The sequence below is a fragment of the Mauremys reevesii genome, linkage group 5 (assembly GCF_016161935.1).
Source record: "Mauremys reevesii isolate NIE-2019 linkage group 5, ASM1616193v1, whole genome shotgun sequence".
Lineage (NCBI taxonomy): Eukaryota > Metazoa > Chordata > Testudines > Geoemydidae > Mauremys > Mauremys reevesii.
Genome location: NC_052627.1, coordinates 24,875,382 through 24,901,852, shown reverse-complemented (window position 1 = coordinate 24,901,852; position 26,471 = coordinate 24,875,382). Strand labels below are relative to the sequence as shown.

Genomic DNA, 26,471 nt, shown 5'->3' with positions numbered 1-26,471 from the left:
TATAGATGTTGCTGATAGCAGCATTGCTGCTCTCTTTAAAATTGTAAAAGGATATAATTAAAACTCAATTTTTAGGGAACAATCTCATAGGTCCTCATCTACTACCAAATATCACACTTACCAAATGATGAAAGCTTTTAAAATCTGTAATAAAATCCTAATTTTTAGTCCACTCTGTATTACTGGCCAAAACATTTAAAGCACAAATAAAACACTCTGTGCTAATTGTTCCCACTAGCTGAATTTTGGCTCTACCTCCATAATTTTATGTCAGTTTCTCAGTTTGTTCCACAGAAATAATAATAATAAAAAATTGTTTTCAGGCTAGTTACAATAATAGCCAGCTAGAAATTATATAATAATGTTTTCATAATTTCTTCATATTTTCAGCTTTAAAATATCTTTGTGTAAGTCTAACCAAATGGTATTTGAACATTTTTCTGTGTTGCAGTAAATGCAGCCCTACTCCATAAAACCACAATGTAATAATGGTATTATATTACTCACTCTCTTCCATATGTGTATTCATCCTGGTATCAACTGCAATAGGAACCAAACTAATGCTTTACTAGTTTTTACTCCTAGTAGTTGTGTAGAACTAGTATAAACCAAGGCTTTTCCCCCTTCCCAGGCTCCACATTTACTAGATTCCAATTAGAAAGGTAATCTGTTACATCTGTGTAAACCAACTGACAGAAATGAGGATTTACGCAGGTGTCACCAATGGTATTATTTGGTCAGTGTAATCTTTTTACAGGTGACATGAGTGAGAAGGAAACCCAGCTTGATTGGCAGAGCATGGGTTGAGATTCTAGAGCTGATAACTAGGGTTAAAAAAATAGGCTTTATTCTGAAAATCATCATCAGGACAAGCTAGGAACCCAACAATATAAATTTTAGGCAGGCACTTTTCAGAATAAAACCCCATGTTAGGGCAAAGCTAGCCCATTTCGCTGGCTGAGGAAGGCTTCTGTGCAGCAGAACTGGTGCATTCCTCCGCACAAGGAGTAGACTAGATGTGATAGGAACCAAACATATGTGTTGAAACTAGGGGTGCTGGTTGTGCTGCCTCATCCCCCCGCCCCAACTTGAAGTGGTTTCCATCATATAGAGGGTTTACCTTTTGGATCAATGGTTCTCATATACACACTGGTCCAGAATCCCTGAGCATAAGGAATATGCAGTCTTTCTAGATACCATCGAGGCCCCTGTGGGACAAAATGCCTGGCGCAGGCTAACGGCCTCCTGGCCGTACACATTTTCTTCTCCCTCAGCTGCAGGGGATCATGAAGAAACCCTGCTTCAAACATTGGGCTTTGGATATTTCCTGGGTCTGGTAATGCATTGGTACATTTACACATCCATTTGCTACGTGAATGTCCCCAATGCTAACGCTAGAGCTGGGGAAATATTGCAAAAAGAGTGTTTGCAAGTGTTCACGGGTTGGTGTATTGAAGACTGTTGTGGAACTGCAAGCTATCACTTTAAGAGCAGGGCGGCGGTGGGGTGGTGGTTCTGTTTGCAGACCAGGGGCTCTATAGCAAAGCAATAGGATCTCATCAGCAGTCAGTCTGGTAAGCACCTGTTTAAAGCAAAATGGGTGTGGGGGGGTGATGAGTGTTACCCCGCTGCCTTAAGGAGCAGCCTCTGTTGGAGTTTTTCTGTGTTAAGGTTCTGATTTCTGGGAAATAAGTGGTGTTACACTGTAGCCTTCCACCAAGAATATTGTGTTTTTAATCTCACTTAGCCGAGTGTATGTTGTGCCCATAACACATTGGAAGGCCCACTGGCTTTTTGGTTTGATCATGTTCATATCACTCCTTTCTCCAGCAACTTTTTCTAGTTAGTCATAAACATTGAGGCAGATAAGTTTTTGTGTGACTGGGTTTGTGGGGAATTGACACAGATGAACATGCATGAACAAGAGCACATGCCCGTGTAAAATGTTTCAAGCTGCTGATTAGGCAATAATACCATGTGGTTTAAGAGCCCAACCACAGATAATAAATAGCAACCCCCAGCCCTCATAGTCTGAAAACTGTTTGTCCAAGTTTATTTGGCAACTATTTACAAATAACACATTTGCAGAAATTAGCTTCAGTTCCCAAATGATTTGCAAATATAATAAACCTAAATTTGTCAGCTAATTTAATCACACCGATTTAAGTTTTAGCTAACAAATATGGATTTTTTAAAAACAGTTTCAGGTATGTGATCTGTATTTATAGCTACTTCCTAGGTTAACATGTAGACTATAAGTACTCTGTCGCCTACATCTGTGGTCAGGCTTCTTATTGGAAAGCACTCGGTTCCCCCCTCCTCTGTTCTTCCCCCAAACCACCACTTTTGTTGCAGCATGGGAAACAGGTCTGCTTTGTCCCTTGCCACGCCCACTGCCCTTCAACCTGCTATGGCCTTTTACTGCTCTGCAAGCAGTAATGCACTTCAGAGCAATGGGTGCCCCTTTGCAGGACTGACCCCTGAAGAAGTAAATGTATTCACTTTAGTGGGTTCTGTTGTTCTTAAACAAGTCACAATATGTTGAATGAGGTTAACTTTGTATTGCTCACATCTTCTTGTACGCAGATTTTTTTGGAGTTGTATAAACTGATTAGGAAATACTGCTTGTTCTTTAACACAAAAAGTGGGAGGAGTTCATTATTTGCAAGACCCTAATCCTGTAGATAGCTAAACGGTATCCAAACAACAGCAGATATTAAGCTGTAAGGCTTGTAAAAAATCATTGTTGGGGACAAGTCCCTATTTTCACTCAGTGTTATTTTGTAAATCAACACACTTCTCTTTCTTACACTGCACAGAGTGCATGCTTTACACTGGCTATCATGAAGTAATGCTCAGGCCTTAAACAATGTATTGAGTGTTAGGACTATAAACTATCCACACTATTAATTTTGTTTGTTTTCTTTAGCTTATTTTTCCATGTGTAAGCAAAATAATTAGTAACACCATAGGTCAACAGTAATTACTCTTGCCGTGATCTGCAGTGAATATGCATACAGCCATCCCTACTGTATACATTTGAAGAAGCATGTTCACGGACATTGGGGAGGAGTACAATTTATTAACAGTGTCAGTGTGCTATAGTGCTTCTCAACCTTTTTTTGGCTAGTGTGACTGTGATATCTGCTTAGGATACAGAGCCATAGTGAGCTAACAGCCCATTTAAGGGTTTTGTTTCAGATTGATACTGTGCCACTCCATACCACCAATTTCAAACTGTGCCTAGCAAATTCATGTTATTAAAAGCTTCTATAAAGGTTGTTTTCAACAGCATCCCCCTGTCTCTTCTTCCAGGCTGCACTGGGTGCAGGGAACCATCTTGTGGTAGGTGCTGGTCTGGGCAGTGGAATGTGTATCTTGTGCCCCTTGCAAGCTCTCTACGGCCAACCAAGGAAACAGGCAGTAAAACTGCCAGTGCTGCTCTCTCACCTTTCCCCCTCTTCCTCCTTTCCATAGAGCAAGAGTTGCCTAGTGGAAGGAGTGTGGTGTGGGTAAGGCACTGGGGTGAACCTCAAGGAACATTGGTTCAATTCCTGTTTCTACCACAAGCTTCCAGGGTGACCTTGGACAAGTTGCTTAATAGTTCTGTGCTTTAGTTCCCTGTCAGTACAATAAGGATAATAATGCTTCTATTAAAATAATTCCTGTGCAGATAAGTTAATATTTGGATGGTACTTGAATAATCTGGCGATGTGGTTATCCAAATACCTAGATAAATAGTAGAGGAGCTACAGCAGAGAAGGAATGGCTGCTCAGACAGGAAAAGGCAATGAGGGAGGCGAAATGGTGCCCTCCCTGCCAAGAAGGGCTGGGTGAACCTACGCTTTCATCTGCAGGTGTTTGTGTCTGTATTCCCTGCTGAGGTTGGATGGGATAACTCCATGGCTTTTCATGGAATAGAGTGTCAGAAGGACAAATGCAGACAGAAGAGTCATGCACCAGCAACACATGGGAGCAACAGATTCTGTGCCACTCCACAGACAGCTGGGGTGGAGGCAGGTTGGCCAAAATAGTTACAAATGTCAATGAGAGGGTCCTGTTTGCACTTCAAAAAACAAAACATTGTTTTGAGCTGGTTAGCGAGAGGCAGCCAAAGCCTCTGGCAGGGGCAAAAGACTTAGCTACCATGGTTACAGCTAATTAACCATGTGGTTTGGGCCCACATTCTCTTTAGAGCCAACCATGTCTCTAAGTGGTTTGAAACTTGTAGCATGGACAGTTCCTCAGAAATGAGACAAAACCCTGTATTTCATAATGAAAAAGAGAACAGAATGCAGCTGAGCTGCCAGTTCTGTCTCCTCGCCAGAGTCTCCAGCATTGTAGGGCACCACATTCCTATTCATAAACCTCTAACTACCAACTTTGGTGAGTGTCGGGATATTTGTTGTTTTTATTAAAGCCCCAGCTCCTGGAGACATGTGAGTACATAAAAAGCGCAGCTTTCACTAAACTGCACACCCAAATGTCCAGCCCTTCCTGAGCTAGAAGGGGTTTAAACCAGAGGGCAAAGAAAAAGATCCCCACATTTAGTGTTTGAAAAATCATGAGTTTTTTGGACAATGTTCAGGTTAGGCACTGAGATACAGTTTTATTTTTGATAATAGAAAGTAGTCTCAGGTCCTTAATGTATTATGTGCCAGCACTATTTCCACAATGATGCTGAACAAACATTATTTTAGGAAACAATTCTGCACTTAAAAAAAATCACAGGCTTACCTAGCATATGCGGGAAATAACTTATTCACTAGTAGTAGCGTTGTGCTAATGGGGCATCCTGTCCTTTAAATGGATGAATATTTGGGTAGGCAGCCAGGGGAGTAGCAGAGTGTCCTACATTTAGTGATTATTGTAGCAATTATTAGCTTTAGGTCTTGGACAGTTTGTAAGGAGCTGTGCAGTTGCAGAAGGATATATATATATTTGGTAGTTTTGAGGTAATCCTTGCATAGAAAATGTAACATACATTCGTAGGTGCATGGTAGCTTTCATCTTTGAGATAACAATTATGTATTTTTTATTTATAAAAATTAGGGTGACAGGCATGTTTGAAATACGAAGTACCTTTTGCCTGTTTTGTAGGTAGCTTCCGGTGTAACTTCATTAGAGTACCAATGGTATTTCCAACAGCAGCTGCCTTATTAGAGGTGCTACTGCTTTTAATGGCCTAATTGCTTTTATAGGACTTGCGTCTTTTAATAAAAAACTTAGTTATCTGATATTCCAAAAATGAGCCAAAAGAGAAAATTGTCATAGACTAAAATATTAAAGCTGGTAAATGGCAAATTAATATTCCTGAGTGAGATTTTCATAAGTGCAGTGTTAGTTTTACTCCCATAGAAATTAATGGATGTTTTACTTTTGACTTCAGTGAGAGCTGATCTAGTCTTATATTGAGTACTCTTTAAAATCCATCCCCTAATATTTATATAACCCCTTTCATCCAAAGATTTCTCAAATTATTTTGCAGACTATATCCTTAGGGGGGAGGGATAGCTCAGTGGTTTGAGCATTGGCCTGCTAAACCCAGGGTTGTGAGTTCAATCCTTGAGGGGGCCACTTAGAGATGTGGGGCAAAAATTGGTCCTGCTAGTGAAGGCAGGGGGCTGGACTTGATGACCTTTCAAGGTCCCTTCCAGTTCTAGGAGATTGGTATATCTCCAATTATTATATTTATATTATACACTCCTGCACACAGCATAGGTGGAGGTGAAAAATGTTGTACATTACAGAGCCATGTGATAAGTGCATTGATCTTTGACCACCTCTCCTGCACTGTGTCCACTGATTCATCCCCACCAGGTCTTACTCTACTATTTCAGATCCATGGAACATTCAAACAGCTGTAATTAAAAAAAAAAAATCCACATGCTACAAAGGCAGAGCATTCCTCCCCAGTTTCATAGGCCTGAGATGCAGGATGGGTTATATTTAGTGCTGGATCAGCAATTGGTTTCAGTTCAAGATATCATGATCCCTCAGGGCTATTTTGGAGAGGCAGTAGCTAATAATGCTTATCCATCTTTCTAACGCACTTTGACATCTATAGGTGAAAAAAAAATATGGGCCAGATTATAATTGGCCTTATCCAGGGCGGCTCCAGGCACCAGCATGCCAAGCGCGTGCCTGGGGCGGCAAGCCACGGGGGGGCGCTTTGCCGGTCGCCGTGCAGGCATGCAGGTTGCCTTCGGCGGCATGCCTGCGGAGGGTCCGCTGGTCCTGCGGCTTCGGTGGCCCTCCCGCAGGCTTTCTGCCAAATCCGCAGGACCGGGGACCTCCCGCAGGCAAGCCATCGAAGGCAGCCTGCCTGCCGTGCTTGGGGCAGCAAAATACCTAGAGCCACCCCTGGCCTTATCCTATCCATGCAGTAGCGTAAGGTCCATCTTCCACTCCCTCAGCTCCGTGGAGGTTTTATCTGAATTGCTGTGTGTTTGAGCAGGTGGGGAAGGGGGAGCATTGGCTGCACTAAGTTACTGCTTTTCTGGAGCAAAAGGGAAAGAATGCTGACTCCTGGGGAGGCACAGCACGCCCCTTGGCTTAACACTCACTCAAGCTCTGTGTATATGTAAGCCATGCTTTTTCAGATGAGGTTACTTAAGCACAGAGAGTTCTATTGACATGGCTGAGTGGCACTGTGGCCTAGGATTGGTAATTGACTGGGGGAACCAAGAGACCTGTGTTATAGTTGTTTGACTCAAACTAGACCTTTTTTAGCGTGAAAGTTGGCTGTACTGTGCACGTCTGTGGGATTAACAACCACATAGTGAAAATATGTATCTTGTGAGATACACATTTAATGAGCCAGGTTTATGCAGGTGATATTACTAGCTTGATTAGAATCATAGAATATCAGGGTTGGAAGGGACCTCAGGAGATCATCTAGTCCAACCCCCTGCTCAAAGCAGGACCAATCTCCAACTATTCTTTTTGCCCAAGATCCCTAAATGGCCTGCTCAAGGATTGAATTTACAACCCTGGGTTTAGCAGGTCAATGCTCAAACCACTGAGCTATTCCTGCCCCCCACCCCAGTGCAACTTACTCCTTTAATTTGATCACCTGGTGTGACTTACCCACCCTCCTATATTTAGTATTGTGCAAACTGGGTTTGATTTGCCACTGCATTATTTCAGCTGTAAATGAATGTATGCCCAGTAGCATACCAAGCTAAATGTGTTGATTTTAATGGAAGTACACTAGCATGAAACTGGAGTCAGATCGTAGTGACCCAGGCCCTGTATATTCATTTAGCTACACAAAAGACAAAAAACACTTGGATGTTTGAAAAGCAAAATGCTTCCTTTAAGAAAAAGCAATTTAAATTGCTAAGTGACTACAATGTAGTTACTCATTACATCTTTTACAAAGCCCAAGCACTTAAAGGAAATAAATAGCTGAGGACATCATAAAAATCTTACACTGTCCACAAAGTTTTTGTCCAAATGTAAAGCAATGTATATTTCATCACAAAGCCTGACACTTAATTCTGACCCAAAATAAATACTACTCTTTCATCAGTAATCATAAAAGATGAAAAGAAAAAAAGAAACCTTTCTGAAAAAGAAACATGGCTGTCATAATATATACACATGAATTTCCCATTTTGAGCAGCCACAAAGGCAAATACATGTAGATATCGTTCCATGCATTGCTAATGTGATGCACTTTCTCATTACATTACGTATACTATTTCAAACTCAAGAAACAGCACCTACAAATGCTACAACCACAAAAAATAATATTGCCTCTTGATAAATGTGTTGCCTGACACTTTCCCCCAACAGTATCACTTAAAAGAAAATATTTAAACACCAAGGGCACAAAACCAATACATTAGAAAAAAAGAATCCCACCTACTGAAAACACCCAACAAGCCATAGGTCAGAATTAAGTTCTTTTCCTCTGTGATGAAATACACATTTATTTGTATTTTATGAGAATAAAGGGCTAGCATGTCCCTTTTTCCTGGTTAAAAATCATGATCTCATCATTAGCAGTGTCCCATTGAAGTGTGCTCATACATGTGATTTGCCTTCCACAGAAATGGTGCAGGGCCTGCGGCCAAACCGGGCAGCTCTCCAGGGAGCCAATGGAGACCAGTGCTGCCTGCTAGGAAGCTGTGCCCCCAGCACAAGTTCTGGTTCCTGGCTGGGCTTCCCCATCCTCCCTAATATCACAGATTCCTCTGGGGCAATAGTGGGCTCCCCTTGGCGCCATGTGGCCCTTAAGTGGTGCAAGTCTCTTCACAGGGCTGAACTTCACCCACAGTAATTCACTTTTCTGGATGAAGCTGAGATTGCAGTGTGCCCAGGTTATCCATGTTCTTGTGGAACATGCCATGGGATTTTTAATGCTCACAAGTAATCAGAGAGGAAAGAGTGTCTGAGGATTATAGCACTGGATTTAGGAGGCCTAGGTTGACTTCTAGGCTCTGCCACACACTTACTGTGTGACCTGGGGCAAATTACTTAATCTTTTTGTGTCTCGTTCTTCCATGTGTAAAGTGGGAGTAATATTTCCCTACCTCACGAGGGTGTCAAGTAGAGAATTTCAGGTGAGATACTGTGGTAATAGGGGGTGGCAGAGTAAAATTTGTATCACATTGTTTTGAAAGGAAGGAGAGATGTTTGCAGGGTTTGTTTCCCCCTCCCGCAATATATACCCTGACTGGCAGAGTTATTTTAGAATTACCTAGCTTTTAAGTCTTTTTATTGCCTTGCTACTTGCAATGAGTGTAAGTGATGGGAACAGGATACCCATGAAATGCAAGAGAAATGATCTAGTGCAGACTGGAGCACAACAAATTTCAAGCATTCATGTTTATCTTAGAGAAATGACTAATTCAGGCCTTGATCCTGCAAATACTTATGCAAATAACTGTACTTGTGACTAACCCCAATGAGTGTAATGTAATAAGGTGCATAAGTGTTTGTAGGATGAGGGCCTCAGTTTGCCCATTGCTTTTCTTTTAGATGGAGCTATGTAACTTACGTTTTAAAAGAAAAGCATTAAGTAACTTTCACCAAATCAGTTTTCCCTTTTACAGGGCTTTAAATCAAACCTTAGCTTTTGCAATTCTCAGAAGGTGGAATTTTTTAGTTATAATCTAGCAATGAGTTGGGATAGCATGACATTTATTTGAAAACTAAAACACCCTGTCCCATATAACATTAATGCTGGCTGAGTGAATGTATGAAACGCTAGCACCACTTTAAAATCATGGTTCAGTTAATGAAAGCTGAAGTGTTGTGAACAATCCAATAGAAAACTTGATATTAATTTGGGTGCCCCTAAGTGACTACATCATGATTGATATTAAAGTAAATGCTAAAGGAATTAATATCAATTTGGCCATTAGTTTAAGATAGTAATGAAAATATGCAACCCAAATGAATAAAGATTGAGAATACTGTAATTAACTAAGGGGCATATTCTGCCACCTGTACTCATGAGGACATAGGCGTATGGCTACTCACAGAGTAAGTTATGATTTCATTTTAAATAAGGAGGCAGAATCTGGTCCTATAAAAATAAAACAACAGAACAAAATAGGCCATATAGCAAGAAAGTTTCTAGAACTTCTAGGCTGAGATTGAGTTAGGTCAGATACTGAGTGCTTCTGAATGTACTTGAGAATTTGGGGAGAATGCAGTTTAGGTCTAAACTTGATGCCCCTGTCAATCTCTCACTAATTTCCATGAGAATTCTACAGGGGATATGATGAGAGGCATAGGCTCTGGTACTTACAGTTCTTGCTTTAAAGGATGTTTGCTATTTTTTTCCCCCAGTACATCTTACATATTCAAAAGAACACCAAAGGTGAGACTCATTCCTGCTCCAGCCCTTTACACCAGGCAAAGGGGATAAAGAAGTTCTACAAAGTTCTGGATCCAGCCAGGAGAGAATTTCCTCAGTGATGGAACTGAAGAAGACAGTCACAGGCTGCTTTTTGAAGGTCTCCACAAAAGCCCTGGTATAGCAGGTATGGCGGATAAGGGGTGTGCTGAGGCAGGACCTCGGAATGTAGTTCTGTAAAGATTTTGGGCCGTTCTGCTGCCATAAGTTAGCGAGACCCCCAGGGCTGTCAGAATTATGCCAGGGACTGCTTACAGCCACCTTAGTCCTCCCTCCCAATGCGCTAAGGCACAGCATAGAATCTCATAGGCACAATGGGATCTCCACCTTCTTGGCTTCTATGGGTTACCACAATATAAATGTTAAATAATGCACACTTTAAATTGAAGGATGCAGACGCAGTTAGACATTTCCATGTTATTTAGGACAAATAGGAGGAAAAGCAAGTTTAGAAAACAATTTTATTAGACAAATTATTTAGACAAATTATACACAGAAAGCTCTGCCACTTGTAACTGAGGCCTCCAAAAAGTGTTGTGTATTTGTATAATAGGCAACACATCAAAATAGGCCTATTTTAAATAGTGTACATGGTTAACAGTTTGTTTATAGCTAAAATCACTGCAACATCTGGTATGTCCCTACATAGCTTGTAAAGAAATCTCTCTCTCTTTTTTTTTTTTTTTTTAAAATCAGAGTTGTGTATGAGTTCATGAATGTTACAAGGGGAAACAAGTTGTGCATGCTTTTAGACACTTGCTACCCTGGAAACAAAATGGCCATTTGCATGATAAGAAATTGTTCTGCCTTACACAGTAGACAATATTTGAAGATTTAGTACAAAAACATTGACAGTATAAGATGCTCCTCCAGAACAGAATTAGCATCAAAATAGAATAGAGCTGAAGAATATACCTTTTAATTTCTCCTAAAGCAAATCACATAGGCTGATTCCTATATCAGTTCTAGCCATAGAATGGGTTAGGTTAACATAAGTGCATGGTTGCATAAAAAACCAAAAAACCAAACTAACAAAAACAAAGAACTCAACATGGGATAAGTTACTTGTTTTCTACTTAACGACATTTCTGGTTTTAAGGATTACAAACTGAAAGCTCATTCTACATTTCTAACAGATAAGAGTGTTACTTTAAGAAGCTTGTGCCAAAGCAGGCACTGTTTTTGCTCTCATTGCTGTTCTTTCATCATTCTATACAGCTGGCACTAATATAAAAATTACACAGTTCCCCTAAATATAAATGAATATAGTAAGGGTTAAAATAATAGCTCAATCCATTTTTTTCTTAGCATAATATATGACTTTATTTAAGGCCACATCAATATTTCTCAAGGGTTTTTTGTCCCAGTAACACCATTATTGTATTGATTGATGGTACTGATTTGGAAAATAATTTCTTAACCTTCTATGATCTACATTTAAACTTCTCTAGAGCTGTATTAGTTATCCATGGATGTGGTTTACCAAAGAGTTTTCCATTGGTTAAATTAATTAAAAGTAAAATTACCAAGTTTAGCCTTATACACTGCTGAATAGCCAATGCAACACCTAATCAAATGAGTTACATCTGGGTACAAACATTAAATTAACCCGGATGTTCTAATAAAAAAAGTATAAAATAAGCTCTGTTGGCAAACAATACAAGTCAGAATAATATTAAAGCCAATCTCTTTTCTAAACAAAAAGACCCCCTGCACTGTATAGCTTTCCTGTATACAACACATTTTTACTAAAGCTTTATTAAATGAATTGCAATAGCAACGGCTGCCATTTTATAGATATATATACACACATACTTATGTATATATATTTATGTGATACTAATTTATTTAACACAACAGAGGCTTCTGCCATATGATACAGTTTACTGTACATAAGAAAAACTTTTAACACTGTACAATCACATAAAGGTCATATGCACTGTTGCAGTGCAAAAGTAGATTTAACTGTAGTCTTTACTGGCATAGTAATGGCTTTTTGTAATCCTACAAAATTGCATTCTCATATTATGTGGCCTGAATGTTTTTTTCCTTTTTTTTAATTTGTTTTTATTTTACTGCAGGGTTTGCCTTTGGTCCACAGTTAAAAGGACACACAACAGCAGCGGAGCACTGAATGGATGCAGCAGAACAAATGTAAAGGATTGAAGTTATTGCAATTATATAAAAAATGGGGAAAGAGGGGAGATACAAACGCCCTTCTGTGAAATAACCCTCTATCTTTTATCCATTTTCAGTGCACATTTCCTATACTTAAAGTATATGAAAAGTGTACTAATATAAAACTAGTGGGATTTCTTTTTTTTAAAGAAACAGGTGACAAGAGAAGAGAGGAGGAGACAGAGAAAGCAGGGGACAGGAGGAGAAATAGTGAGTTGTTACTAAGAATCCTGATTTTTTTTTTAAAAAGTTACATCCATGTTAGTCCCATAATATTACAGCTGCTCCTTGCAAAGGGAGTCCTAAAAAGAAACAATGAAGAAGCTTGGTCTGAAGCTCATATGGAGGTGCCTCGATCTGGGTCATTACCAATATTGAGCCCCAGAGTAGGAGTTGGTTGGTATGGGATAGATGACATTGTTTTGATAGGACTTCTGAAAAAGCCCCCGTTAGGTGCCCTGTGCCTAAAAGGGCCAGTTCGGTGCTCAGGCATGTTGCCAAAGGAGAAACCAGAAGCGGCTTTAGCTGACAGCGTACGGCTAAGAGTCTGGATCTGTTCTGGTATGAAGGTTGTCGTGGTGATATGAGTGTTCCTGAAGTCACTGATTTGCTCCAGTGCTTGGCGTGTGGGCAACGTGTCAATGTCCAGTGGGGTCAAATCAATTGATGAGGTGGAAAACTGTTTATGGGGGCTGTCGTCATCTGTGCAGAGGCTGTTAACACGTCTATGAAGATGTTCCAGGTCAATTTCCTTGTCATCCTGGGAAAGAAAAAGAAGACGGGCCATTTATTGTTGCCACTTTTTGCTGGACTGAATCTTTACAGTGGAACCTGAACTGCCCAGGAAATGGGACTAAAACTTAGTTTAACTTTAACTAAAAGTTTGTGCCACGGGCGGACAGTGACCTGGCCGTTGGGGGAGGCTAGTCCCTGGCCCTTCCCCTCGTGCCTGAGGCCTCGCCCCTCTCTTCTCCTTTTGCCCCCTTTCCCACAGGAGCCCAGAGAACCCCCACCACAGCCCTCAGCCCAACGCCAGCTGCCCCAAGTCCCTGTGGGAGGCAGGCTGGCCAGCCTTGGCCATTGCAGAGCACTGGGAACTGCAGGGGGGAACCTGGGGGCAGGGGCCTGCTAGGCTGTTGGAGGAGGCACAGTCTCCCCCAGCCTAGGATACCTGCCACCCCTGCTTTGTGCTAATTTACAACAGCTGAGGTCAGGTATAAACATCAGTGGTAAATCTTTCCAACTGACTGATGCTGACTGGATTAGAAGGAACACAAGTGCTCTTTAACCTTATAATTCATCTATTTTCAAACCCAGCATCTTAAGTACTAAGCTGCAGGTGCTACAAATAGATGCCTATCATGAAAGTGCACGTTTAGAGTCAGGCTATGTGTGATTTAGATTAATGACAGTTTGGTAACAATCAGCTTCATATAATGAAAATGAAGTGTAAACTCAGATAGCTGGGGTGATACCAGCTTTTCTTGAACTCCATACTGATAACTAAATGTGAGCTTCACATGGGAGCCTTGGAAGAATAGTAATATCCTCTTCATCAGCCTTAATTCTGGCCGGGCTTAGATTGATTTTTCTATTTATTAGCCGAAATAGAATAAAGCTGAACTTCCAAACCATTTTTTTTTGGGGTGGGGGGAGTTAGTGGTGGCTCATTTGCAGGGCCGGCTCCAGACACCAGCATCCCAAGCTGGTGCTTGGGGCAGCATTCTGCAAGGGGCGGCAGTCCCTGTTGTTTTGCCCCCAAGCAGCACGCCGAATTGCCGCCACGGAGGGCGGGGGCAGTCTGTGTGCCCTTAGGGCGGCAGGCGTGTTTCTGCGGTGAGGGCAATTCTGTGGCAGCTTCTATGTTTAGCTGTCCGGGGCGGCTTCAGCTAAACATAGAAGCTGCCGCCGAATTGCCGCCGCCGCGGAAACGCACCTGCCGCCCTAAGGGCACACGGACTGCCCCCGCCCTTCGTGGCGGCAATTCGGCGCGCTGCTTGGGGCAGTGAAAACTGTAGAGCCGGCCCTGCTCATTTGCAGTGTACCAGAAGAGGATACACAAGATGATTTTTAATTGCCAACAGCGGCTTTGATTCTCCTCCTAGTTACAGTGGAGCAACTCCACTGACTCCATTAGAATCACACTGGTGCAGGTAAAAGGAGAATGAGGTCCATTGTACTTATTTTGGTGTGTGATCACACCCTCCTATCCTTGCCCTTTTTCTTCCTTAAACTACCCCAGAGGAATTTAATTAAAAAAATGTTATGCCAGTGTTATAGCAGAGAATTTAAATGCACAAAAGTAAAAAGATACAAAGCCATGGGCCTCAAAGTAACTGTAAATCATCTGTAGGCCACATATTTATTAATACTGAACTGCAAAGCATAACTCAAATATGCAAGGAATGTCCCCACTAATCAGGCTGTGGGGCTTATTCATCACAGAATGAAATTTTAACTAACCTTCTCAAAATTCACTTTAGTTTCCATGAAATCTACGGATTCTTCCAGACCAAATAGAGAAGTATCACAATGCATCATTCTAGGATGTCAGAGATACCAGAAATAACAGCAGCATGGGCCATAGTGGTGCATTTTTGACTTGCAGGCTTGATTACTGCAACTAATTGTAGGTGTGATTCAAAGGTCACTGAATCAATGGAAAGACTCCAGTGTCAGTGAGGTTTAGATCACTGTGTCTAGGAATGAACCCAGGCCCCCTGAAAAAGATCCACATAGTAAACATGTGACAGCCCATCTGCTTAGCAACACTGGTCACCAAATCTCTCTGTACTGAATACTGAGTCCAGTTCAAGGTCTGCGTTCTGTTATTCATGGTCCTTGGTACTTGAGAGACCACTTTTCCTTCTTTGACCAGGACCTACCGTGACAACTGTGAGACTCTAAGGGTATGTCTACACTGCAATTAGACACCCGTGGCTGGCCCATGCCAGCTGACTCAGGCTCACAGGGCTTGGGTTAAGGGACTGTTTAATTGTAGTGTAGACTTCCAGGCTCAGGCTGGAGACCGGGCTCTAGGACCCTGCAAGGTGGAAGGGTCCCAGAGCTTGTGCTGTAGCCTAAGCCTATGGAACTCACTCCCCTAAGAGATAAAAAGTTACCACAGACCTCACTATTGAGACAACTAAATGTGGGATTGACTTTCCCTCTATAATTTATGCATGCACAGACCCGTCCATAGACATACACCACACCCACCGAAACAAAACCAAAACCAACTATACTAATCAAACTGTTTCTCATATAGGCTGAGGAAGAAGGTGGAGAAAGATTGTCTGTTCTTAAATAATTGGGAGGTGCTCACGTGCTATGGTAACAAAGGCCACGGAGAGTCCAGACTGATACTCAGAGGCTCAGTCATAGTGCATAAATCATGACTTTGCCACTGTGGCACTGTTTAAAGTCTCCTCTTTTTCTAATTTTGAAATTTATAAAATAACTTTTATACTACTAAAATTTAAAATAGCAATCAAGCAAATGTTTAAAATTACCTCGCTGAGGAAATATTGCAACTTGAGCTAGGTGAATAATTTTTGTTTGGTCTGCTGCTAATTCTAATAAATTGAAAAAAAATGTTTGGATTGAACCTCGAACAACATCTTTCAAATTTTTTGGTGATTCAAAAAGAAAACAATTTATTTTCAAAAAAATTGAAACATTTTGTTTTGCTGTTTACCATCTTTGAACATTTTTGACTTCTCATTTCAAAATTTCCCTTAACTTTATTTTAAAAGTTGTTTGGAATCAAAATGTTTCATTTTGAAAATATCAAGGTTATTTATTTTTAAGCACTGAAACTATTAGATGAAGTTAATTTGTAAAATCTCAGTGTTGCTGAATCTGCATATTTCACCAAAAATATTTCAGTCAAAAGATTTCACACAGCTCTACCTGTGACTTAGCTGAGCCTCTAAAGGGCTCTCCAATATTGCTGCTGATTCTTCTGCTATAAATGGGGTCAGACTGGAAAAAATAAATAAGTGGTATTCTTCCTGGCTCTGCCCACAACCCAAGCTCTGCACACTCAATACAGCACTCACAGTAGGATTGTGCATATCCCCAGAATATGGTTATTCCTTTTTCTCTCGTGTGTTTTGATGAGTAGTGAAATATTCAGCAGTGTTCACATTTAAATTATCATCAGGCTTTAGTCAACATCCCATTCAGATTAATGGGGAGAGTTCTCAGAGCTTTTGTTTAAAGCCGTCTGTAGACTCAGGCAGACATCACTGAATGGGTTACTTCTGGTTTACGACTGGCAACCATATTTTCGCAACCATAGGACAATTATTTTTCAGTATAAATGCTTGGATTCTGGAGCACAAGATGGCAGCCATGAGGAAAAAAGAGCTGGCTTGCTGACCACAAACTGTCCCAACATGACCCCTAATTCTGGACGAGTGGCCTAGAAGAGCCAATGGATTTCATGGAAGCTAAAATGAATGTTAAGAATGTTAGTTAAGATGTAATTCTTTGCATGAGCCCCCTAGATGGGATAATGGGGACATTCAGCTCTTATTTTCATACTTAATTCAGTTTTGAGTCAAGCTTTTCACATCAACTTTAAGACATAAATTTAAGAGCAAGCCAGTAAACAATATTAAAAAGTACAAGGAGGCCAACTTATAGCAGCTGAGGCAATGATAACTTTGAATTTCCTGACTTCTATTATTTGAAATACACATACACACACACACAAAATAAAGTATCAATGTGAAGTTTCTGAAAGTTTGGGCTAAGTGACAATTTGGTATATTTTACTATTTAAGCATTTACTGGTTTTAACTGAGAGTTTCCTATTTCAGAGGAACCCAGTTTAAAGAGAAGAGAGAGTTTTCCTTTTTAACAACAGTACTTGCCAGAAGTTTAAAAATAAAAATCTCAGAACTGAAACACTAAGCAAAAGGTTTTAAAAATTCAAAGATCAATGTTGTAATTAGTGAGTGTAATTATTTCTGATTATACAGCATAAGATTAGCAGGCACAATACTGGGGAAATTGCAGATAATGGCAAAACCATCACACACAAACTCGAAGCAATATCCTACAACAGGTGTCTATGGCTATGTAGATAGAAAAAGTGTAATTGGTGGTGATGCACTGTAACTTGTCAAGCATCCTGGATTGCTATAAAATGGCATATCTCCCACTAAACTCAGTGGTCTATAGTCCTCGGCATTTTAGAATTCCCTGAGCAAGATGTTAAAAAATGGGTGTCCATTTTCAGGTTTCTAAAAAATCTGGCCTGGTTTTCCAATGGGCTGAGCACTCTCAGCTGCCATTGACTTCAGGTAGAACAGAAGCAAATAGGAGTGCAAGTCCTCTGCACCTCCAAAAATCATACCAAGTTCATTTAGGAGCCTAAATATGGATTTAGGAGTTTAGCTTTGGTAACCTGTTTTTGAAAGTCTGAGCTATTTCATTTGGCGGGGCATGTTTTGAATGCTGGAGTGAAAGAGACCTTTCAAACTCATTGGCAAAATCTGGAGTTGATCCACAGTAGCAGGCATAATGTACTAATTACTGATGTATTACTAACATAGTATTCTACTACTAATTGTTGTGTTCCATTGAGAACAGTTCCCTGCCACACAACACCAGTATATAGTATTTATTTACTTTTTTCATTTCTTTCTGGCTCTTCTAAAAAGGAGAGTCAGATTTCACAATACAGGTTTTCAGTGACCTTGCTCATCTTACAAATCAGAAAGCTGTGGAATTATTTCAGAACCTATGTTTTCCTTCCCCCTTTAATGCTATAAATTCAAGACAACAGTATGCAGATATGAAATCAATGAAAGGGTCCTATACCTCTTTTGATGGAACCCGGGAGCCTTTCCTTTTATTCCACCATGTTTCCAGCATTGCAATGAAACAGGAGAGGACAATCCCAGCAGCCAGGATACAAAACACCCCTGCAAAGCTCTTTATGTCCAGGGCGCCTCCTTTCTGTTTGGTATCCACTGATGAGTATAGGTCACACTGACCATTCTTTGGCCACCATTTATGCTTCAGTATATCCATGTCTCCATTTTGCTGAAGTTCTAAAATCCTTGGGGAGAAAGTACAGAATCACCGATTATGTCAATGACAACTGAAGCTCACATTTGTACAACTGAAAGCAAAGAAGTGGTTGAGAATGTGACCATACCACTATTCCATCCCATGCATGTGGATGGCAAAACAGATGAGTTCACAAGGGATGACTAATAAACCAGATTGAGGAAGTTTCTTGGCTGGAATACCGGGCATGGTGCCCATCCCCTGTATTTATTTTTCTTCTTTTAATTACCCTCAGTGGAAGTTATGTGTATTTCTGATTGCATTTTAAATACAGAATAGCATATTTCTTTTTCTTGCTAGCCTATTTCTGTAATTTGGGCTTGTTACATACAGAGGAATATTTTGGGCTTTATTAGTTTGAAAAGAAACAATTTGCTTTGCAAAGCAAGGACAATGCCAGACTGTGCCCTGGCAAATTTAACTAAAAAAGGGAAAGTTAGTTTGGAAGGTTCATTTTAATATTCCACTTAAGACTGTTAGCAGCAGTTTGGGTCCACATTGCCTTAGTGAGAGCCTCTCCTCCCTGAGCGAGACTGTGGCAGCTGCAATCAGTTAAGGGTCTCGAGTTCACGTACCTCCACTCCTGTTAAATGGGAAGTGGCAGGGGACTTTCAAGGAAGGGTCTTTTCTCCCACCCTTGCTTTAAATCAGGGATCTCAAACTCAAATCATGATGAGGGCCACATGAGGACTAGTACATTGGCCTGAGGGCCGCATCACTGAAACCTTCCATTAGGCTCCGACCCAACTCCGCCCCCTCCCTGCCCCTATTCCAATCCCTTCCCCAAATCCCGGCCCCACCTCTTCTCCGCCTCCTCCCCTGAACACGCTGAGGGGGTGAGGTGGGGTGGATAGGGAACGGGGGATGTGCTGGGGAGCTTGGCGGGCTGCAGGAAATAACCCCGCAGACCGCATATTTGAGACCCCGGCTCTAAAAGATCATGGATTTATTGGGTAAGTTACAAGGCCCGTATATTTTGCCAGGCCTTCCATGGAAAGAGAGAGGTGGGTTGAAAGGGGAGAAATTTATTCTGAGAGGATCTTTTGTGTGTTTATTGATCCAAATGAACCTTTAATTAACCCAAATAATTCAGTAATTACCTTTTTAAAAACTGATAAAAGAAAATGGAATTTTCCCCCCTTGCACAAATGATCTGTGTTTCTTAGTAATGTTGGCAGGAAAGCGAATCAGTTGCATGGTCATTTGAAAAACACTATGCAAAAAACAAAAGCACATACACACACGCAAAGTGCTGGAACTTTCTCATTCAAAACCAGGCATTACATCAAGAAAGATTTTTTTTCTAGTACAAAATCAAAAAGAAAAAAACATATAGGCCTCATTCGGCAAATGCTCTATGCACAACAGTCCAACTGAAGCCTCTAAAAATACAATAAAACAAAATGGACATTGTATGATGTGGCCCAGAAACTTCTTAGGGCTAACTGGCATGGGGCACAGAGGGGTTATAGGGATCTCTTGGGTCTGGTATGTGCATTCTAGTTCATGAGAGGGTGTCTTAAATCAATGCCAGTGCCACAATGGTCATCAATATCATCACAAAAGGCATATATGGATAATGTGCAAGGAGTTACATATATACACTGAAAATTATGTTCTGTGGCAGATGGCCAGCACTATTATGGTGGGTCCCATGCTTTTCCTTCATGTGATGCCTTTTGCCCCTATTCTTGGGCAGTTTTGAGAGCTCCATTAGTGCCTTGGTGGGAAAGAGAAAGGGAGCAGGGAAAGGGACCCAGCTTGTCCTCTACTCCGGGTCCCAGCCCCATCAGCTTCACGGGCTTTCCACCCTCTCGGGCAGTGTTTCTCGCAGTCCTCTCTGCCTGCGGAGTCCCCCTGGTACTCTGCTCCTCTGGTTAACAACAGTACTCCTTCAAACTACAGTCAGCTCTCCTTCCCCCTCCCTGTCTGACTGAAGCAGGGTTTTTTATTAGGTCTCTGGCAGGGCCTTAATTGGCTCCAGGTGCTTTAATTAACCTGTAGTAACCTCTCCTCAGTCCTCGGGGAGTAAGGCTCTGATCATCCTCAGGCTTATGTATCTCCCATCTATCACTTTCTTGCTGCCCTCTGGCCTTACTGTATCACAGTTCTTAAAATCTGTGCCTAGGGACTGGTCGCCAGCAAAGCTGAAAAACAGGTTTTCCATCAAACAAGAAACGTTCATCTGTCTGGTTGTTTCCAGGTTTGTGCTAGTATATTTGTGGGACTAAGATGACAACCTGGCATCCTTCACCTAGGAAATAAATGGACAGCAAGTTTGCTTCATGAAAGAGGATAAGGGGATGGACACTACGGGGAGCGCTTAAAGGACTTGGGGGTTGGTGTGGGGCTATAGCTAACCTGTAGAGAGGGAGAGCAAGGACTGTAGAGACCTGGAAGGTAGTGCTTGTGCTGTCAGAGGCTTGTGGTTTCTGGGAGCTGATTCATGACAGACAGACAAGACTTCCTCATCCTAAAGGCTGGTGGTGGAGATGGGGCCTCACAACTCTGGGTAGCCCTAGGAAGCATCACAAGTTTAACTTAGCAGTGCTTTACAATGTGTCCCGTATGCAGATTATTTTGATTTTTTTCAACATGCCAATGCCAGGCACTTTATCATGCCAACGAAGTTACTGAAGCTTTGTTTCAGCATATACAAGTCCTTCAGTGTCATCCAAAAGTGGACCTATAATTATGTGCCTTTCCCTGGAACTAGTAGTAGGTTATTTTATTTTCTGGGGGGTGGAGGTGTTAAATCCCAGCAATGACTCTAGATTGAGTTTTCAGAGTCCAATGTAGGAGCATTTTCCTGAGCAGTGAGTTAATGTCTCTATGCACCTGAAGTAGTCACTCTGGAGGTCCAACCCACATTAATGAGGCCCAGAGTTTTAGGAAAAGGGGTTTGTCTTGTTTCAGGGCCCTGAGGCAACAGAGGAATTTCCAACTAGAAATCAGCAGAGGTAGTTCTGGAGATACAAGAATCACCTTGTTTATATTCCTTTATGTTTAATGCTACAGTAGTGGGACACATTCTGTGCTGCTCCTCTAGGGGCGCAATGTGGCCTGGGAGAGGGAGATCAATTGTGGCTTTAAGCCATGTTTGCCTTGTCTGGATTCTGAGTTAGCTAGGAGGCAGCTCTAATTTACAGCAGTCTTATCCCTGGTCTTCCTGTAGGGGTATGGCTGCCTGGAGCAGCCAAGAATCTCTGAAGTGCTTAATACTATGGAGACACTATTTCCTGCCCTGACAGGTCCATACCAGGAGCTTTGAAGGGGAGGGGACTGCATACATCAGCCCTATGCTGCTCCAGCAGTGAGGGAATTATCTCCCAGCCAACTGTGTTACATTTATAGCCCTTATGCGCTAGAGTGGCACATCAGAGTTGAGGCCACTGTTGTCCACGATTTTAGTTCTCACTGTACTTACATTCAGCATCTGGTTAGCATTTGTTTGGGCAGGTTAGTCAAAATATAGTCAGATTCAGCATCTCTTGACAATCAGATCACTTCTATATAGGTCCCTGTACATGGATTTAGGGGTCTAAATTTCAGCATCTAAGTTCCATCATTTTGGCCTTTGTACTTTTATCTTTGTGAATTACTATATGCCAGATACATAAACCAGTAATGGAAAAACAGTATGGGGGCTGACTGTTTTTTTCTCAATCGTAGCTCTAAGCCCTGAGCAATGCTATTTTCTTCCTTTTATTCAGTTGGTAATAGACAAACATCTGGAATGAATGTGCTATTCTCATTAATTAAATTATATTCCATTTGTCAGTATAATTCCTGATTATACAAGACATCTTTTTAAACAACAGAAATTTGCAACAAATATCAAACTTTAGCTTGTTCTGTAAGACAGCAGTTCATTCCTAATTGTATCCCTGGTAATGATTTTAATTGATGAGCAATCATGTATAAGGTTAGTTGTTTTAAGGAAATCATAAAAAATGTAAGCAATAACTAGGAATACCAATTATACAACTTTATACAGCAGGTGTAGAAATTAAGAAAGCTCATTAAAAATTCATGTAAAAGTGCAGTTGAAATGGATATACATCAAGGGAAATGATTGGAGCATCAATGGTAACTGGATCAAATGTATTAACTTTATAAAGACAAAAGGCCAGATCCTGGTCCTACTGGACTCAGTGGATACTTTGTCATTGACGCCAATAGAATCAAGATTTGGACCCAAAAGAATAGCCACTACGTTATGAGATTTGTGAATATTGCCAAATGTTTCTGTAGCTCTGGAATTATTACTTTAGAGATTTTTGAACATGAAAAATGTTCTTTAATTGGAATCCCCTGGAAGCTAGTAAGATGGGGACTGGACTCGATGACCTCTCGAGGTCCCTTCCAGACCTACAATCTCTGAATTTATGTGAAGGATATTATGTCGAACCTATAGGCACCAATATGATTTTGTGGTGTGCAAACATTCCACAAGATGGCAGTCTGTGCACAAAATTACACACTTCTGCTGCAATTACTGTTCTGGGCATATGAACTATACTAATAATTCCAGGCTGTAAACATGGATTTTAATAATTTTAATGTTTGATTTTTATATTTAATAATTAGTTATAATAGACTACATTCACTTCCTCGATGGAACATGAAAACATGATGTCCACTATGGTTGACTTTGGGCTTCTGAAACAGCATCAGACTGTTTACAAGTGAACTTTTCCATTAGTACTCCGCTCTGTGGATACTGCAGTGTCAGAACAGAATAATATTACAATGAACCAACACTAGCCAGAAGTCTATAGGAATAGTTGGAAGTCTATAGGTAGGCTGCATGATTTTCATCTGTCTTGATGTGTTACAATATTAGAAAGCTTGGCATTAAAGACAAAGTCTGGAAAGTTCAACTGCAGTAATCTTGCTTGACTGAAAAACATGACCTTTAAAACTTGGTTATTGATAGACTCTGGATCTTAAAATATTTTTCTTTAGCAGGTAAGCTGTATTCTAACATTTTTCAAAGTAATTATGTAAAAACTATCCCCCAAATATATAAAGTATATATTGAATTATTTTGTTTCTGTATTACCCTGGCTTTATAGCACCTAATGCTACATCACACATTTTATTGGGTAGGGAGTGAAATCTAGTAATTAGAGCAGGCATGTAGGAAAGGCGACTGTTTCCCACTCTGCTACCCTCCTTTAAACCTCTCTGTACTTCAGTGTACCATTCTTTAAGATTACTACAGAGCCTAACCATTCTCCAACTGAAGACAATGGGACAGAAGCAGGTTCCCAATAATACTACCTACCTTACAGATTTGTTGGAAGACAATTACTGCTTTGAGATTCCCAAAGAAAAAATGATACTAGGCTTGCAAAGTATTATTACAAAAATCAAAACAACTGGGAGAGTGCCATTTTCAGATCTTGCTTTTGCATTTGTTCCTTCTGCGTTATAGATGACTAAATCTAGAGAGAGACGCAATGCTACATTTACAGTGGGGTCAGGAGCTATTTTCCTAGATGGTTTGAGATGGCATACGATACTGAACGCCAGCCTCTTGTGTACCAAGACATGTTAACTGGAGGAAATACTTCTGCTGAATGCTTCTTTTCACTGAAAACAAAAGCCGCGAGCAAGTGCTAGAACTCAGGTTGCTCCTAGTCTCCAAATTAACATTATGAAAATCTTTACCCATCTGCAGCAGGGATGGGAGCGCTTTAGATTAATAGAGCATTAGCTGCTTAGCATAATGAGGAAAATGATGGTCTGATGGTTAAGATACTAGGACTCAAGATCTGTGTTCAGTCCCCAGCTCCACCACAAACTTCATGTATGACCTTGGGCAAGTCACAAGGGGACACATTTTCAAGAACTGAGGAGCAGCAGTTGGGACCAGATTTCCAAAAAAAAGCAGCTAGGCAGTTATTTTGGCAATTAAAACATAGCTAAGTTCTTATGAGAATCGGGCCTTGATTGTGAGTGCTGAGCTTTTATGCAATCTGGCCACTACTCTTGATGGTCCCCATTTGTAAAATGTGGATAACACCACTTCCCTACCCCACAGGGGCATTGTAAAGCTAAAATTGTTAACAACTGTGAGTCTTTCACTTACTACAGTGATGAGGACCATATCAATACCTAGATGGAAAGATAATGAAAGCAGATACTCTCAACCAGTCGGAACTCAGACAGCAATCATGCTCTTCTGTGATAAAATTATTTTGGTCATTTTTGTTCCATGACAAAAAGTGATGTGACACCATCAACTACCTGAACCTTCTGAGTGACCACAAATGTCCTCATTCGCCAGACATTGGCCCATGGTAACTCCCCTCTGTACTGCTCTAGACGCCCAGGAGTGGCTTAAAGCTGCTGTGAAGAATGATGGCGTTATCTGGATTATTGTTATGAATATCACATGCATTCAGTTACCTGTTAGAAATTATCTTGCCTGATTGCACAGAGTTAAATCAAAGGAGGTGGTTAGGGGGAAGATGAACAGGAAACAAAACAATGACAAAGATAAGGTGCCTCCAAATAGAATACCCAGGGTCCCTAAGGAAACAATGGGGGAGCTGTTTAATTGGGAAATGCCCACCTGCCTGGCTCTAACCAGACTAAGAGGTTAATTTCTTCCAGGCCTAAGCCTAGGATCAAGAGAGCACTAAATCATTTAAGACCCTGGCCCAGAGAGGAAGAAAGTCGGAGTGGACAAGAGCTCAGAGGGAGAAGTGCAGAGTCTGATGGGGTCTAAATTAGCTGTTACCACTCAAGAAAGATCTTGGCGTCACTTTGGACACTTCTCTGAAAACATCTGCTCAATGTGCAGTGGCAGTCAAAAAAGCTAACAATGTTACAAACCATTAGGAAAGGGATAGATAAGAAGACAGAAAATGTAATGCTACTATATAAATTCATGGTATGCCCTCACCTTGAATACTGCGGGCAGTTCTGGTCACCCCCATCTCAAAAAAAGATATATTAGAATTGGAAAAGGCACAGAAAAGGCCAACAAAAATGATTGAGGTTATGAAACAGCTTCCATATGAAGAGAGATTAAAAAGACTGGGACTTTTCAATCTCAAAAAAGAGATGACTAACAGGGGATATGTTAGAGGTCTATAAAATGGTGACTGGTGAGAAAGTGAATAAGGAAGTGTTATTTACTTCTTCACATAACACAAGAACTGAGGTCACCCAATGAAATTAACAGACAGCGGGTTTGAAAACAAACAAAAGTAGTACTTTTTCACACAATGTACAGTCAACCTATGGAACTCATTGCCAGGCGATGTTGCGAAGGCCAGAATTATAATGGAGTTTAAAAATGAACTACATACATTCATGAAGGATAGGTCCATCAATGACTATTAGCCAAGATAGCCAGGGATGCAACCCCATGCTCTGGGTGTACTTAGCCTCTGATTGCCAGAATCAGAGAGTGGATGACAGGGGATAGTTCACTTGATGACAGCCTGTTCTGTTCATTCCCTGTGAAGCACCTGGCATCAAACACTGTCGGAAGATAGGATACTGGGCTAGCTGTACCATTGGTCTGACCTACTATGGCTGTTCTTATGTCTCTCTCAGACCAGAGGTGGAGGTAGCTGAACTAGATGGAAACCACTAAAACTTGCAAGGAAAGGAAAATGTTTGGATGAGACCAGATATGTAAAGACTGTCAGTACCTTTGGGCACACAGTGTTTGTTTGGAATAAGTCTTTTTGAGTCACTTTAATTAACTGCTGATCACAGGCTCACAGAGGAAACTTTCTTCTACTTGGGCCTGTCATGATAATACAGTTGGAAACAGGGGGGTGCCACCCCAGAATCCAGTCAGAAGGGTAGAGGTATGGGGTTCTATTCAAAGAGAGGTGAAGATGGTGCAATCTGTCATCTGAGGGATGCACTGATGGCCCTGTTGCCATGACTGGATGGCTGGAATAGGTCTTGTAGCCTCATGATCAGGTCTAAATTGGGGTGAACTGTGGAGTTGCATGCTGGAAAAATGGCAGATTGAGGCCTGACACTTGGAGTGCCCACAGGGGCCACTGGGGGAGTGATCACAGGTACAATTTGCCCCTGAATTGTGACAGCTGCTGTAAGGGGGAAGCTGAGGATTCCCTAGATGTGAGGGAATTCAGAGCCAGTGCTATGCCACCCTTTCTGAACTCCATTCCCCTCCAGGGTAAGTGGTGTGACCAAAGCAATGTGTGCGCGAACAACAATGTAGAGCATCCCTTAGGCTGCTCTAACTTGTTCCTCAATCCTGGAGCAAAGAAAGGTGGCAGAATCAGGAGGAAGAGAAGGGTGACTAAGGGTAGCTCTGGTGCCCCGGAGGATTTGACCTACA

At 41.2% G+C, this 26,471-nt stretch overlaps 2 protein-coding genes across 10 annotated transcripts in view; both read right to left on the bottom strand.

Moving 5' to 3' along the window:
- Positions 1-649, bottom strand: part of SMARCAD1 (SWI/SNF-related, matrix-associated actin-dependent regulator of chromatin, subfamily a, containing DEAD/H box 1) — a 217,676-nt gene extending 217,027 nt beyond the window's left edge. The window contains exon 1 of one of the 4 annotated variants that reach the window (XM_039542689.1): positions 508-649. The gene's annotated coding sequence lies outside the window, so the exon portion shown is untranslated. The remainder of the gene's footprint in view (positions 1-507) is intronic. The other 3 variants (XM_039542691.1, XM_039542690.1, XM_039542693.1) reach the window with 3 other exon arrangements.
- An 11,272-nt stretch (positions 650-11,921) lies between these two features.
- GRID2 (glutamate ionotropic receptor delta type subunit 2) overlaps positions 11,922-26,471 on the bottom strand; it is a 1,020,962-nt gene continuing 1,006,412 nt past the window's right edge. For all 6 annotated transcript variants that reach the window (XM_039542696.1, XM_039542707.1, XM_039542697.1 and 3 more), the window contains 2 exons: positions 17,882-18,122; positions 11,922-12,809 (listed from right to left, as the gene is read on the bottom strand). In XM_039542696.1, the coding sequence (XP_039398630.1) occupies positions 12,387-12,809; positions 17,882-18,122 (664 nt within the window). In that variant the 3' untranslated portion in view covers positions 11,922-12,386. The remainder of the gene's footprint in view (positions 12,810-17,881; positions 18,123-26,471) is intronic.